At 46.5% G+C, this 17,350-nt stretch overlaps 1 protein-coding gene across 3 annotated transcripts in view; it reads right to left on the reverse strand.

The window, feature by feature from the left end:
• Nucleotides 1–17,350, reverse strand: part of ca10a (carbonic anhydrase Xa) — a 152,206-nt gene that overhangs the window by 82,888 nt on the left and 51,968 nt on the right. For all 3 annotated transcript variants that reach the window (XM_040176987.2, XM_040176988.2, XM_040176986.2), the window contains one exon: nt 13,140–13,282. In XM_040176987.2, coding sequence (XP_040032921.1) covers nt 13,140–13,282 — 143 coding nt within the window. The remainder of the gene's footprint in view (nt 1–13,139; nt 13,283–17,350) is intronic.

Genomic DNA, 17,350 nt, shown 5'->3' on the forward strand with positions numbered 1-17,350 from the left:
GCATGAACTTCTACCCCATGGCCAGGACCAAAAGCTAATAGCTAACATGGCTTTGACTGCACACACAAATAGTTAGCTTCATTTCTGCTTGTGGAGAGATTCCTTCACCGTGTTCATGTAAAAACATTCTCAAAATACTGCCTATTACGCTACATCCCTTTAATTAAAATACCAATGGCTTCTTCCATATTTCCCAGGCAGCATTCCACATTTCCTCACTATCCTAAATGATTCTTAATGTTCCCACATTATATTGTAACACTTGTGTGAACCTGCAAGGCCTCACACACATCAGCCAATGTCTGGGGAACGAGGCGATGGAGGCAGAAAGGTACTTCAGGATGAAAGAAGCTGAATAATAATCCAAGCCGATTAATTCCGTTCTCCTCTCCCATTTGCTGTTCATTAACTCCGTCTCCGCCATTACAGCCGCAGCTCAAATGAAAGTTCACATTAGACGGAACGGAGACGGAGGTAGAGGGTGGAGGAGGGAGGAACGTGTGCTGATTAGTGCAGCAGTTATCTACACCTTTAATCAAGGCCCAGTGATGCTTTCTCGCCCTGGAAAGGCCACTGGATGCAAAAAAAAAAGTAGAACCGTTTAACATAACAGGCGGCGCACTAGAAGAGGGCAGACGGAGGTGCAGCTTCTTGCCGAATAAATATTAAAGTTGACATGCACGGTTAAAGAGGTGGAAAAGGTAAGATGGGACATTTCTTCATAACAAGCAGCATTGCAGCTACGAAGAACTCCGGCAGAGATTAAAGCATCAGGCATTAAGAATCGGAAGAGAGGAACGTTTGATTTGACCATTTAAATCTGCGCTGACTTTATGAAATAGGAAACTGTGGAAGTGACAGAAAGGATGGAAAGCCCATCACTGATGGGAGAACACAGGACGCCTATTTTATTATCCTGAATGGGATTTGGAAAATAATAATACGTAATAAGCCTGGAAGGCGCAGACGGCGATGTGCTTTTCTGAGCGACCAACCTTGACCCGTCTTTAGCGATCCGAATACATTCATACAACTCACCTGGAGGCGTGTCCTCCCGGACACAATGTACCACAACACTTTCTACAACTACGAGGCGTCCAGAGCGGGTAACGCCTGTAAGGGCGGAGCGCGTCCGCACTAACACGTGGATTTCTCATACAGTATGAATGGGCACGTCATTATTTATAGCAGTACAGCAGCGTTCATATTTAATACTCTTCCGGCACTGTTTCAGTCCCTTAAGTGCATCCCTACAGCTCCGGCGGCGCTGCCAAAAGTAACATTATGTCATCAGTATCGCTTAGACGCAGGTCTGTGGGCCCGGGGGGGATCTGGGCAGGAAGGAGGTGACCTTGCCCGACATCCTATGCGACAGGACAATAGTCAGAAATGTTTTTGTTCTCATGTAGGCACTACAGAGTATGTTTGGTAGAATATAATAGATTATATATTGTAAGAGATCAGTATTCTCCTTTGGAATCTTACTGTGAAGCAGTGGACATTGTGAAATTGAGTGCATATCCAGTTGGTTTTGAGTGGCGGCGTTTTTTGTTTAGGTTGCTTAAATAGCTTTTGCCGACGTCCGTGCACACTTTGCTTTTCTAGCTCTCACAGGTAAAGAGTTCTGCCATGTGCCCCGCGGACTTGACAGCGTTTAAGTCATTGTTGAGAAGAGAAAGAATGAAAAAGAGGATTTTGTTCTTCTTGATTGGTGGAAGGAACCATTTTTTTACGGGCAACGTAATGGACAATGTTCTTTAGTGCAACCAACAACCATCCGCGCAATAACTTCCGCTGTGTTAACCGTGATGACACCTCTGCTGATACTAACCAATAACTCATACCTGTACATACTACATACGCTGCTGATATGTCAAAAACAGCTATTCAATCAATGCAGCGTGATAAAAATGTGGATTTGAGCCAAAGATTCAATCTTTGCTTGTCTGGAGGGAGAAAGGAAGAAACGATACCGCTTACCCACGAAGAAGGGACGGCAAAAAGCAGCAGAGCTTTTCTCTTTTGAAGCAGTCCACCTAAAGACAGTCATGTACCTGGGTACCGAGACTGATGCCCACTATCCTACAAACACAGAAAGAGAAATGCCGAGCCATTACAAACCTGACCATCATCGCGATGCCGTCAGGGTCACGGGAGTCTCCAGAGACTCACAGCAAAATGACTGATGAAAGGATGGGATCATGGGAGAGAGACGGAGCGAGAGAAAAATAGGGAGCCAGCCGGCGGAGGAGAGGACTGACGGAGCAGGTGGACCTCGCATCCGTCTTGTGCGCGTTGACGGACATACGAGTGCGGCTGCCCCGGGCCGGCTGTCCGCCGCTATGATGGATGAGAGATAAGTGGTGGAAAACATGTAGATAGAAATGACAGATGAAACAAAGGTGTCCCGCTGGAGTGGACAGACGATGGCGATGTGGGACGATTCTGCTACATTCAGGTCATATGCAGTAAAACGCATGTAGAGGTTAACTGATGAGGAGCGAAAGGAGTTTCTGAAGGCTCTATAGGAACCGTTTTATTATCTCTTGCAGGGTTTTGGGTTTTCAAGATACAAAAATGATGGTTAAAATCAGGGCTGTCAATATTAACGCGTTAATGTATGCAATTTATTTGACCGAGATTAATGTGATCAAATATTTTGACGCAGTTAATGGAACTTTGTTTATTGTCTACTTCCGGTCTAAACAAAGTTGACCCCAGAAAAGGAAACGGCCGCTAGCTGCAGTCAGCTGATCGGAGGGAACGAGGCCGTAGCTGAAGCTTTCTAAAGTGATTACTCATCACTTACTCAATAAAAACTAACTTGTAAATGTGATTAATCGCAATTAATCAAGTTCAAAATGTGTCATTTTTTAATCCATTAACAGATTAAAACCAATGCAAGAAGGAGTAAGATATGCGGAACCTATTTCAGGTGGAGGTTCTCAGACTGGATCCTTGTAACCAACAGCTTATTTTCAGGAGCCAAACTCCGGTCCGGGGCCCATGAGGTAGAAAATGAAAGTCGGTGGAGTTTGTCGGAACTCTACAGCCGGCGCTTTCTCTTGTCTTAAGAGAAGAGGCCAGAGGCCAACAGTATCTTACTGACATTACTCACCGCTGCTTCAGCACAAAAGAAGAACAAAACATTATCAGGGAAATCGAAGTCATATTTGCTCCCTTTTCGCTTTCATTCTGACCCAATCCGTGAAGCTCCCAGCTCTGAATAACTGAACGGCACGTTCCATCAGCGCTCCTAATTCTACTAGTTTGTGCGGTCCGACACTCGCAGTGACCATTTACAGGCACACCGAGATATCTGCGCCACCCCCGGATCACATTAATCATCTTTTATTTAACACTGTCAATCGTGAGCCTGATGTGAGAGCGATGCCAAATAAGTGGAGTGCTCCTTCATTCAAGCTCTTACAAAGCCACACGAGCCGCTATACAACCATTTCCACAGGGTTGTGAGTTTGACTTTCATGTGTCAATCAGCGGAGAGTCGTAGTTCGAAAAGAAGCAGATCCGGCTCCTTCCTGCACGTCAAACACACAGCGCACAGTACAGCCGGGCTGCTCCTCCCTCCCTCCTGCTCATTGCATTGATTTACCTTTCAATTATTCATTTTTTTCCTAAATGTTCTGGTTCCTTTTAGCTGCTGGTTAACTATTATTGAGCCATCTTGAAAAGAACTACAATCTGTTTTCTTAAACGCAAGTATCTCTTTATGCTGGGATGTAATTACACGCTCTGTTGAATGAACTTTCTAAATGATTCATGTCTGAGATCTGTAGTTTCGTAGGTGATGCATAGCGGCACCGTTGGTCTTGCTTGTTTTAGGGAGAAGCAGCAGGGAGCGGAAGCTTTATCATTATGCAGCTTCGCCCAGAACACGTGTAGCTTCCAACAAGCAGTCTGCATTATTATGCAGGGCAACATTTCATGCCAAAAGGCATTACTATAAAACAACATCTGCTACCTTTCATCAAAAGTAATAGACTTGAATTAACAGGTTTGAAGGGGGGGGGGTGTTTGTTGGATAACATCATAACAGCGTTTTTGCCACAGGCCTCCGATATGCTTTTACAGCTCCAAAGAAAACATGCAAACGTTTCATAGAGTAAAAAGGTTCAAATCAAACGCACAGAACCCACAAATCTCATGATGGATTGAAATGAATCAAACTATTGAATACATTTTATCACCTCATTGCTCAGTTTGCACTCGTCCACTGCAGGTAACGATACCGACGTCTTACAGTTTGATTATAGGAAACCGCCGATCAATGAAAGCTGATCAATTAGCCCGTTGCCTAACTGAGAATGTATAATAAAATATAAACTGCTTGTGTTGCTGATCAAGAAATACCCTTTTGTCATCATGCAGGAATATTAAAGCGATGCTGATTGAAAAGTATCCGCTTAGCTGTATTGATCAGCACACCAGAATCGATGAAATCCCAACGATGCACATCGCTCGCGGCGGCGGTTCGAGATTAGGATGCTAAATAAAACCCTTCCTGCTGTCAGCCTCCTTCTCCCTGGTTCCTAACTGGCTGAGCCAGAATGACACGGAGGCAGGAAGCTGCCTCTCCAGTGGTGGACGCCGTGTGACCAGATGTGTCCATCGCTTCGCGTCGTGTGTATTACTCTGTGAAGGATAGAATAGGAAAAGCCATTTCCCACACTGGAGGCTCCACGCTTCAGCTCAATTCATGTCTTCATACGATTACATGAAAATACATCGAGTTGCATAATAACGGAGCCATGTACACCATCCGCTGTGAGCTGCACTGCCACGTTACAAGGCAAAATAAATGCTCCCAAACCCATATTTATGTTGCGTAATTAGCATGAGCAGCAGAAGGTGTTAACGCGCTGGCAGCAGCTAACGGAGCGATACGGTCAACGCTCTCCTTTCAGACGGACGTACGTTACTATACGGGAAATGTTGTACAATGTGTCTGAGTAACTTTTGTTTTTTGTGATCTAATGAAGGACAAATAAAATCACAATTTTTATTGACGGAGCTAAAAAAGCAGGTTAGCAAAAACATGACGTAATAACAGCCTGTTCATCGAGTGTAGTTAAACCTGCATTATTAAGTCACTTTGTTAGTGTCTGTACGTAGCTATAATATCCATTTACCACTGTCCTTTCAGAAAAGGCCCCATAAGGGAGGTCTCATCCTCCCTGAGACGGCAGCCATTGACGGGAGGAAGAGACGGAGACGTTTTCAAACCAGTTGGAAGCGCTGAACACAAAGAGCGAACCGCATGAGGCGCCATGTTCCCCAAACTCAAAGAGCACGCGCACATTCCCGAAGTCCGGCTATCGTCTCCGGCTCAGGAGAGCCTTTTCCCATCGCCTCATCCACCCTTCTGCTCTCACCACCACCACGGGAGCCATTTGTAAACCCAATTGGAGTACTGCGTTGTGTCCGTCCGGAGAGGCCGCAGGACGCCGGTGAACCTCCCTCGGAACCCCCCCTCCACCCCCGAGAACCTTCCAGGCGTACGCCGCCGAGCGCACACACGCACATCTCTTACCCACCAAACACCCCCCACCCTTCCCGCGCGTGCCTTCTCCTCGCGAGGGGGGGACGAGCCGGAACAAAAGGCACCACGGCGGCCGAGAGGGAAAAGACCTCGTGCTGAGCAGAAGACACGTTTGCCCGGGAGGACGAGTAGGACGAGGACTCAAAACGCTCATGTTGTTGTTAAAATCAGCTTTGAAGTGGAGTCGGAGTCCAGCGTCCCCCCCCGCTACGCTGAGCTCTGGATCCATGTGGCGCTCCGCGGGGATCCAGGAGTAAAAGCTCTGTGAACAAGTTACTGTTCATCATCTCACTCAGATTAAAACCCGAATGGAGGAACTAGTAGTGTTTTTATGTCCAGAGCCTGATTGATGCCCCCCCCACTGGGACTCTCCCCCCCACCAGCAACACCACACACACCGGTTGGTTTTGGACCAATCCCACGGATGCATGACTGGGATTTACCGACGTTCGGTGCTCCAGAACCCGGAGCGGTAAGCCTATATATTTTTATGAGGTGTTGTTGTGTTTTCAGTGTGAGGGTTTTTCATCATTTCTGTGTAATGAAGGCAGCAGGAAATATAGGACACATTAAATAAACATTATAGTCTCTTAGTGCAGCTTGTTTGTGAGATGTAAACCTCATATTAGGAGGAAACACACAAATTATGACATTAAAATGCAGAGTGTTTTCAAGAACACCATGAATTACTCATTGCTGCTTTCCAATTTCACACCTGTGGGCCTAAAAGGCTTCTTTTCAGGCTTTAATGACTACGTAGGGAACAAAATATACCTTTATATTATCATCCTGAAGTCCCCTTTCCTCTGTTCATCATGAAGAGAATAACAATAAAGTAAATTTGTGGAGGGAATTCTCACATCGCTGCAGTCGGACTTTACTCACGTGGTGCCGTTTGGAAGCTGTTGTGATTTTATTGCAGTTTATTTTGCCTCATCATTGTGTACATCCTGTACGGACTCTTCAGACATCAGATTCTACATATTGAGTGTGGGAGTTCAAGAAAAGCAATTTGCCGCCACAAGTTCGGCACGTAGAGAGCTGGGATGAGGTCAAGTGAGGAAAGCGTTGGGACGGACTTCACTGCGCTTTGGCAGATGTCGTTATTGGACGACTTTCTGAGGCGTCCAAAAGGTTTTCTTTCTGTATGAGCAATCTGAGTAATGACCTTTTTGTTATTTTGTGTAAGCTCCCAGAAGAAGTAACTGCATTAAACCCCCACCTGTGTCCAACCAGTGCGCTGAGGGCGGAGCTCAGGATCAATGTTTGGTGAGCCACGCCTGCCCCGTTCCGTCCTCCTCTCCTCTTTCTGTCCCCCCCCTGTGATTGAGACTCACAGATGGACACGCCGTGGACGTGCACACCAGCTGCGGAGCCAGAGACATAATGAGATGAGAATTCCTCTGCATCGCTGCAGCCGTCTCCGGTCCGGCTTGGGGGAGAGACAGCGGCCCCCGGTCAGATGGCGGTATTTGCGGTTTTCATAGAGGAGCCGGCTCCTTTTTGTGATGCCGCGTCAACCTGGCAGCTTGAGCCAACCAAACGTGTTCCTGATGAACTCATATCAGTCGTTTGCATAATTGAATAGTCACACTTGATGCATTGTCCACCTTTTTCCCCTGAAATGGGCTTGTGTTTGCAGAAGTAGACCTGTCAGGCCATTGACTCTTGTGTACAGCAGCAGCGTGAGTCTGAATAGGAAAGCTGTCCCACATGCACAATAAGGACCGTCATAATAATATGTTACTGTTTTATCATTCAAAACAAGCTGGACGTTGTTGATTCATCAAACATACATGGACATGACCTGGATGATGTCGTACCCATCGACCTGACCTCTTTTCCTTTTCACGTTCAACAACTTTTTGTACAATATCATCATGAATGCTAGTTTGTGTTCATGTTATTATTATATATAAGCATAAAATACATACAACTTGAGATGAAAATCATCTTGTTTATTGCTATTCGTTTTGGGCGAGTACATCATCTAGCATAATTAGTAGAACTGTCAATAGATTAAAACAAATTATCTAATGAATCGCACATTTTCAAATCTCAATTAATGGAGATTAATGAATGTTGTTGTTGTTACAATGTTGTTTTTACAGAATGTTCTTCTTCTAAAGACTACATCTTTACATTACATTACATGTCATTTAGCCGACGCTTTTATCCAAAGCGACTTACAATAAGTGCATTCAACCATAAGGAAGCAAACTCAGAAGAGCAATTTGATCAACTACGCCAATTTACAACTTGCTATAGATAAGTGGCGTTACAAGTACAATTTAAGTGCTACAATTTGTTTTTTAGTGGAGGTAGAGTCTGAAGAGGTGTGTCTTTAGTCTGAAGATGTGAAGGCTCTCTGTGGTCCTGATGTCTTCAGAGACCTCCTTCCACCATTTAGGAGCAGGACAGCAAAGAGTGGAGATCTAGTCGAGTGTTTTGCTCTCAGTGAGGAGGAACAAGCAGTTTATCACATGCAGAGCGGAGAGTGCGGGTCGGGATGTCGGGTTGGACCAGGTCCTGGATGTAAGCTGAACCCCATCCATTCACAGCATGGTACGTGAGCTCCAGTGTTTAGAACTGGATGAGCCACCGGTACCAGTGAATCTCCTGATGTTGTAAAGCGTGTATCTACAGGATCGTGTTGTCGCAGTGATGTTGGGAGTCAGGGAGAGTTGACTGTCGAGTGTCACACCGAGGTTCCTAGCGGTCAAAGTGGCCGTTAACACGGAGCTGCCAAAGTTAACCGTCAAGTCCTTAAAGATCCTAAAAGTAATGAGTAATCACTTCAAAAAGTGTGTATTTTAGACACTGTTGTTTAATTGTTAATGTTATTTTAAACACAAAACTATACCCCTGTGATCATCTTGGAGGCAGAATTCTACCTGGTTGAACATGTTGAACTAGCGACTGTTTCCTGCATCCTGTCCATCCTTAAACGGCTGTGTGCCGACGGTCTCCCCACATTTAGCCAGAACCTTTTCAAACCGTGGTCTCTTAGGGACTCAGTGGTGGTCCTCTGCAGACTGTGTGCCGCGCAGAGTTAGATGTTGAGATGGAAGTATCCTAGCATGCTATGCTAAGCTAGCTGCTTAGCTAGCTTGTTAAGCTAGCTGCTTAGCATAGCAGCTAGCTTAGCATAGCAGTGCTTTGAGTTGTCCGTTTGCCACCCCCCCCCCCACTAATAATAATCCCTAATAATAATCTATTGTTACAGGTAGGGCTGCAACTAACGATTATGTTGATAATCGATTAATCGGTCGATTATTTCTTTGATTAATCGATGAATCGGATTTTTTTTAAAACGGCATTAAAAAGCTTTGATTTCCAACCCTTTATTCTAAAACCGAACCTCAAATTCGTCAGAACTAGTTCTCTATACTACACTCACAAACACACCCTCATGTTCACTTGAAGCATATTCATTAAATTATTACCATCATTGTAGTGCAAGTTAAGTAAATGCATACAGCTAAAAAACGACCAAGTGCTATGAGCTGAATTTAAAATGGCATTTGTAAATAAATGCATTAGAGGCTTCTTAGTTGATTTATTGGATCATGTGTCTCCCTTTACAGGCATAACATCAACTACCGTATAACCCACAGTATATGCGCAAGCGCACTGGACTACCATATATGACAGCATTAAAAAGTACAAGCTAGTATGTTATTAGCGAGCTAACGCTAGCTTGATCAGCTGGATGACGAGTAAACAGGAGGCTTGTTACATCCCTCACGTCCCAACGGGACAACGTGGACCGGGACCCCCCACGCTCGCACGCCTTGGACGACTAGTCGAACAGACGTCTCTCCCTGCGTCATGTGACTCACAACAACTGCCGGCTGCTCTTTCCTCTACGTCGGCTCGGCGCCTTTATTTTTATTTTTGCTCCGCGCGCATCTCCGCAACTCATTGACGTAATAATCGCGCGACACAACGAATCGATAATGAAATTCGTTGCCAACGCTTTTAATAATCGATTTCAATCGATTCTATCGATTCGTCGTTGCAGCCCTAGTTACAGGCCTTTGCCTTTAACTTCTTCAAATGGGATTAAACTGATTTAACTGTTCGTGCACCACTTGTGACAAGAAAAAATCATTAGTTGTGAAACCCCCACCAGACAGTTCCAGCGCGTCTGCTTCAGTGAGCTAAAGCCAAAGGGACATTATCTATTGGGCCAGGAGCACATGCATGGATCCCTTCAGCTACCTGCAAACTCCTGCAGTGAGCCCACCTGGACGACACCCAACGCAAAGCAGCAGGACCTGCAGCGGATTCACAGTGGGAGTGATAGCACACACCTGCTACTAAACACACAGCATTGATGCCACGCGCAGGGAGAGATTCAGCGACTGGTCGACTCTCTGGCTGCTTGAGTGATATCTGATTGGTTGGCTGGCCGGCCAGCTGGGCGAAGCTGAGGATATGCTTATTTCATCTGGAGTGAGAGTACAGCTGCCATCCAAGAGCTGGCTGTTTGTTGTGGTACCCAGCACTCGTTGTAATTAGGCAGATTCAGGGCTGCCAATGGCTCACACACACACACACCCACACACACACACATGCTTCAACACACTCACAGACGCTGTAGCTTATCAGATGTCCTCATCAGTTTGATCAGGTACACAGGGAAGTGGAGGTATAAGGAGAAGCCACACACAAGCTGGAGTAGTAAAGCCCTGCAGAAGGTCACGGACGGTCACCGCATCTTGGAGCTTGTTCGGTAACCAAAACATGATTAAAAAGCTTCGAGGTGTGACTTTCTGCTGAACTCTGTATTCCATTCAACGAGACATGAGGACTAAATACCTCTTTACGGAATACACCACCTGGTCACAAGGCTTATCTGCACTGACGCCGGACTTCAAAAGCAACCGCATCTCCAGATGTGAGGAACGCCACAGGTTCTAGTGCTAATGGATTCCCGGCTTGTTAAGTAAAAAATATAAAAGGACAAAATACATTTTTGTCCCGTTTGATAAGCACTATTAATAAATGGGAAAGAAACAATAATACTCCCCCCCGTCTGCTCCTCCCAGGCAAAGTGATTAAATGTATTGAAATCAAGGTATTTCCAGGGTAAATATTAAATAAATGGTGCCTTTTTCACAACTGTGGTTCCGTCAATTAATTGCGCGTAGCCTTGCATGCTTCCCTTGGATTAATTAAAATTTCTCTTTGGAGGTCAATTACATTTCCTACGACTATTCATTAGCCACCATACAAGACGCCACACAAATCTATTAAAAGAGGAGCTCATTGTGTGTGTGTGTGTGTGTGTGTGTTTGGTATAAATGGGGGGGGGGGGGGGGGGGGGGTAATCCTTCTTCTCTTTGCTTTTCTCCTGGGCAGAAAGTGGGCTTAAGCTCTCTCCGTGTCGAGGCGGCGAGCTGAGCCGACGCGAGCCGGGGCGGGAGCTCTTTACCGGTCTCGGTGGCGTGTTTGGCCGAGGCTGACTGGCTGCCAAACAGCCAGAGACAGAGCGGCATGAATCAGCACTGACAAGGTGAAGCCAGCTTCGTGTTCACCGGCTGACAGCTCAGGTGCTCAGAGAGATGGAGACACAACAGATTACATTTAGGCCACTGCAGAGAGAGAGGGGGGGGGGGGGGGGGGGGGGTAGAGAAAGAGAAGGAAGGAGGAGTCCAAAGAAAATGGCTTTTTCCCAGAGATAAACCAGTAAGTTGGACTTGGTTGTGTGGGTGTTAATGTGTGTTGTCAATGCCCGCTGGAGTCGGTGCAACGGTTAAGGGACCAGTGAGAGAAATGTAGTGGTTATTTGTGAAGATGCCTGAAACCGATTTGCCCAACAGCGCGCTGCTGGCTGTGTGAATAATAATGAATTCATAGCAAAGCAGAAACACACTGCGATTTTCCTATTTCTTTGTCACCATGTCAGCCATACGTTTATCATCTTCATGTTCTAATTGTGACACTACGTAACGTTAGTTGTACAGCTCTACACAAGGAGGTTATTATGAAGGGATGACAGTTGAAATTATTATTCCCACATAGCGCGTACCAATGCTGTTCGTCAGCAGTAAATGACGTGATGAAGAATAGGACGGGCTGGGCAAAAACAATATATCAAGTACCGTAAAAAAAAAGATCTCACAACTAACCATGTCTGTGACAAGAGGTCACTTAGCATGCGGATCGGAGGGCACTTCAACACTTTACAATTAATGTCCAGCACACTTGTTGCTAGTGTGCCAATAGCGGCATGCCTCCCTCAGGTTGCTGGACCGGGTTCTTGTCTTATATTCGGACAAGAAACCGATCCAATACCATCCCTCTCATCTTCCTAAATTTAAAATGCTTGGCAGGTGATTGGATGAACCATCTGTCAATAACCATCCATCACTGACTCCTTCTGCCGTATGAGCCGACTCAAGGCGTAGCCGGTTGGACGATCACAATGTCTGTAGGTCCTTAGCGGACTCCTAGCGGTCCAATCCACCGTGGTTGGTATCTGCCCACTATTAACACCAAAAACGTGTTTGGAAGACTTTGGGTTATAATTTCCAGGAGGAGTATATTAAAAATATGGACAGGAAATAGAGGCGGAGAAAGACAATGTCCTGACAAAGACAGGATGTAGCACGTGATCAAAGTCCCTCCCCACCACAGAACCCAGTACAGGACTCAGATGAGTCACCTCTTAAGAAGAAGGTCGACATCGAGCCGCTCTGGATGAGCAAACGATAACTAGTTGTACCGAGGACGGTCCCAAGGTGGCGAGCAGCATAAATAACACATGCCTCTTCTTTACTCCTCTCTCAACTCGGTTTCATCCTAGTGGCAAAGAAAAGTGCCTCAATGCGAATGATGCAGCGCGTTGGATCGCATTGCGGTCGCTGCGGCAGAGCGGCACCCGCAAAAAGAGGAATTATTAAACCTCATTTTATTCTCAAATAGAATTGATATCAATGAGAAAAGGTCTCAGGGTAAGAGGACTGTTGACTGTTGGTCCATGAACCATCTGTCTAGCATGTACCATAGGTGGGGAACGCCAATGCATCCCATAAGCTGTCCAACTGCCTAAAGATAAACCATGTACCGTAAGTGCCGGCCTGTAAACATAAACATATCATGACATTAATCTCAACAATGCAACGTCGCCCTTCTGTGAAGGCTATGCAATTAGCTGCTATGGTATGGCAGCGGACTGAATGGATGCATGCTGTCCTTGGTGCTCCACTCTACAGGAGAGAATAACAAACAATATGCACGACTAATCCGCTGTTAGGCTGCTGGCTTTCATCTGCAAAGCCTCTCGGATGAAGTTGAGGCTTTTCTTCTTGAACCAGAACAAAACCACTGTGGATCTCTGAATAGGTGAACTTGTTTTGTGTTTTTATCTCCAGCTGAGCGTTCATTTGGACAAATGGGCTCACATTCTGTGCCAAACCAAGCAGGGGCCAGGAGCATCGATCAGGGCCAGGCTGCCCTATCACCCCCACTGGTACAGTGAAGCGTTTAACGGGAGAAGAAGGGGGAGCAAAGCCCGCGGCGTCCGCTGAGCTGACGGAGAGTAACGCGCGCACGCTGGCGCTGCCCTTACCTTGCGTCCGCCCGTGTTCAGCTTTATTGGTTGGAGGAATGGGTCAAAGATCATGTGGCTGGTCTCGATGTTAACTGGGGACTGCCTCTTCCCCACCGAGCACAGGTTCCAGGCCGAGTTCACCAGGCCCCAGAACGACGGCACTGAAACACAAACAGAGAGAGAGTTCTGAAGGGCGAGCATCTGCAGCGGGGAGATACGGCGGGGTGCGCCCACCCAGAGGTCGCCCACAGTGACGGCCAGGGTTTTTTTTTGCCCTTCTTTCACATAACAGCGTGCCAGACTCACAGTGGGAGAAATGCAATTAGCCAGGCTCGACAGATGTAGGCTTCTGATAGCCGGTGGTGGACCTGCAGATTTAACCGCAATGTTTTTTCTTATTGTTTAGGATTTATTCTAAAATGCACATGCATCTCTCAGCGGACCTTTTCCATTGTGTATCATCATTATCATCATTCCACCGTGTTTTTTGTGAGATAAAGGTATTTCTTCTTTTGCAGCTAATAGTAGAATTGGGACATGAACAAGAAGAATGTCTGAACGGTTTGCTTTAGAACACGTTCCTATTCATGCTGTAATATATACTAAAGTAAAGGCAAAAACTTCAATCAGAACACTGGGAAGAACATGTTCAGTAGCATTTACAGTCATTTGGAAATTCAGGATTGGAGCTCTTCATCAATCCTGCGGAAAGTGCACACTTGCTATCAGCATTCCACCTTTATTAAGGAACTGCACTGCGGTTCTAACGGGTGGCGTCACCGACAACAAAGAGCTGGATTTGTGGAAATGGGTAAAAGTAGAAGTAGCAATACATCAAGTGAAAAGAAGAGAAAAAAAAGACAGGTTGGAATATTAACAGATGTGTTGTTGATGCAAAGCCAATCTTCAAGTGTCACGAGGGGAAGAGAAGGTGAGCACCGTTGTAATTGGATCACAGGTTGTCAAACTGATTATTTGACTTCAGAGGGCCCCAAAAAACATCAACCTAAAACATGGAACACTGTGGGGGCATCGACAGAGCGCTTTAACAGTATGAATGTGAAAGTGACTCAAACGTAAATAATTATCCACCCAGCGCCTGTTCAAATGATAATTGAGGAAGGAGAGATGAAAAACACGTGTACGTCAGCTGAATTTCCAACGGCAGTGTGTGTTGTTTCATTTTGAAGATTCTAGGCTGAAAACAGGCCCGTGCCATCCGTCTAACAGCAGCATGCCTTTCCGGCGCGATTGTACTGCGGCACGCCGGTGCCGGGCGGAGCGAACCGAAGCTCACGCGGCAAAACCGATTTGTGGTGGTTCTCAGAGAAAAAACTCCCGGTGAATTGAGGAAGCAATAAGAAGTTAATCGGGCTATAATCAGCTCGCGGTGTGAGGCGGGAAGGACAGCAGTGGGAGAACGGCAGCACTGTGGGCGTGATAGGCATCGCGGCCAGTCTCTCCTCTTGTGTAAGACTTGGCCACCGGGACCAAGAATTCCGTTCCCTTGTACAAGGGTGGGAGGCATCGGCTTATCGCCGTGCACTCCCGCTGCAATATCTGCTGCAGCCCAAAGCCACATCTCCTTCCCCAGTTAGGAACACGGCATTGAACAGAGATGAGTCACTGGGATTGTGTTCTGCCGAGATTTTTTTTCTGATATGCAAATGTGCAAATATGCACAAATTTGCGACGGACACGATAGAGAGATGGACAACATGTTGCTTTTAAATCCACCAGATAAAAGTACAAACTTGGCTCAACATCAACCTTGGGCAGGTACAGCAAGTGAACATCCATGGCCTTGCATTGCATATAAAGATCTTGAGGCTTACCTAATATTTATCCGAACTCAAATCTTGCAAGACAAACGGATCTTTAAGTGGTTTATATGGTCACTGCAACCACAGTAACGTTTGCAACCACTTTAGAAATGACCATCCGGAAAGATGACGAATGCGCCCACTGTGGATAGAGTGGTGAGTGTGCTGCAGACATAAGTTACCTTAGTCACACAGCACTGAGTCATGAAAAAGGAAAGAAGAGCTCTGCTTGGTGACCCTGCTGGACGTGGGAGTTTTCTATGACCTGTCAATGCTTTGATATCGTCAAAAGAAAACATACGCTGTACGTGCAGACCTGCACCACACAGTAGTGAAATAGTAATTACCGTAGCTTCACGAGGCCTTTCAACTTGACTTTCAGGGTCTTTACACGCCATCAGCCCATTTGCTGATTTTATTCACGTCAGCAGAGTGTGGCAGCCGGTCGCTTTTGTCTGCCAGTTATGTGGAAGCAGAAGCAGCGGCAGCGGCGGCAGTGGCGGTGGCGGCGGCGGCGGCAGCGGCGGCGGCGGCAGCGGCGGCAGCATGGGACTTGCGTGGCAGTTGGCCACTCACAAGAATCCTTGTCAAGGAGCGTGACAAACTTTGGCTCTGGTGCTTACGAGAGCACCGGAGCAGTGAAGTGCAGGATTTGAGCGAGAGGAGCGATCCTGGCGAGCGGTGCATAACGTAGCAGCGGCAGACCAGAGCGACTTTGTAATGGCCAAATATCCGCTTCAGTCCCCGTTTCCACGCGCTGGGGGAGCCTTTGAACACGACGCTTTCGCCGTGTAACGGAAGTCCCTTTGGATAAAAGCGTCAGCTAAATGACCTGTAATGTAAAAGTCATTTTCGCATGGACTTCTATACAACGATCACTAACTGCCTGTGTATTTCTTGTTAGAATCAGCTAACACAGCTAACCAGGCAAGAAAGTGCTCTGTCACTATCTGTCTTTAGGAGGCAAAAACGAGCCGACAGAACAATAAAACATAATGGAGGTTCTGTTAGAGACAGCATCAGGACCGTTGTTTCATTGGGGAGGGAAGTCCAGGAGAGGGGGACCTCTGCTGACGCAAAAGTCTTCATGACAATGACAGGAAATCCATGCGCCCAATGGGAAATGGAGTGCGCGCGGATTGATCCATTAAACCCTGGTCCCCTTGTTGTAACCGCACACATAATTAATAGCCCTTGTTAGATTCCTGAATGCAACTACAGCGACGTGGGACATCACTCACTGGTGACTGCTTGTCAATAATGTGCCCCCCCTCCCACTACAGCTCTGATACCCCCCTAAATTTCACTTAGGCGTCTGGGGAGCCACTTTCGCTTCTTATTGGCGAGCTGTACGAGCAGACAGGGATGTATGGTGTGGCCTTTCCCACACGTAGGACAGAGAGGATGCGTAATGTGCGAGTGAAAAGGGCAAACGAGGGTACGGTGGGGGGGCTCTGTTCGGTTTGGTCTTCTTAACACTTTCTTCTCAAAGAGTTCTCTGCAATTAAAATTTCTCATGGCAAGAAAAAAATGTTGGGCTCATTTGTCAACAGCTTTGTGTGTGACAGCGACGAGATGACGCTTGTAGTCTTCTACAGTAGACTGCAGCTGTGTGACACTCTAACGGTGGCACGGGAGAATAGGATTGGAGATCCATACTAGTTATTTTTACATCTTTTATTATGGAATTACTAACTTTCTGCACCCCAGGCAGTTTGGGACATTTCTTTTTGGTTGCTTTTTCTGATTGAATTGTTCGTCGCACGAGGTTTACACCTTTGGGTAATGGATTTATTTTTTGTTCCGCTTTTACACGTTCTGGATTTGAACAAGAGTATTTCTGGCATTAAAAAGAAACCCTTCGTTGGTTGGATGGTGTCTCCCCTCGCTGCAGCTGGGAGCTCAGTGTGGGCGCGTCAGGCCGTTTTGCAGACCAATTATACTGCTCACGCAACCCAGTTCCGAAGTGCGCCCGGGTCGTCCCTGTGGGCTTATTAGGGGTCAGGGTTGCGGTGAAGGTGGGATCCGAGGTCCGAGGAGATGCCCGTCGGACAATTAAGCCCGACATTAATTACGTCCTGGGTCTAGTGACTCAAACACAGCAAAAGCCTGAAGGGACGTAGTTTCTCATTATAGAGCGGGCTCGCATCAGAGTGTATAATATATGAACACATGCAAGCAGGGGCAAGAAATATCCATTTCATGGACAATACCGGGACAAAAAGTACATGCGACTACTCCCAAATAAGGCTAATGAGATGCGCACACACAACCACACACACCAGGGCGGCCGGCTGCCGAGGAGGGCATTTTATCAAGCAGGCCCATGCAGAGACAGCCTTAATGAAATGTCTTCAATCGGTCAATGAAAAGTTGGAGTAATAGTCTCTGATGGGAAACAAGAGG

The sequence above is a fragment of the Gasterosteus aculeatus genome, chromosome 5 (assembly GCF_964276395.1).
Source record: "Gasterosteus aculeatus chromosome 5, fGasAcu3.hap1.1, whole genome shotgun sequence".
In the NCBI taxonomy this organism is placed as follows: domain Eukaryota; kingdom Metazoa; phylum Chordata; class Actinopteri; order Perciformes; family Gasterosteidae; genus Gasterosteus; species Gasterosteus aculeatus.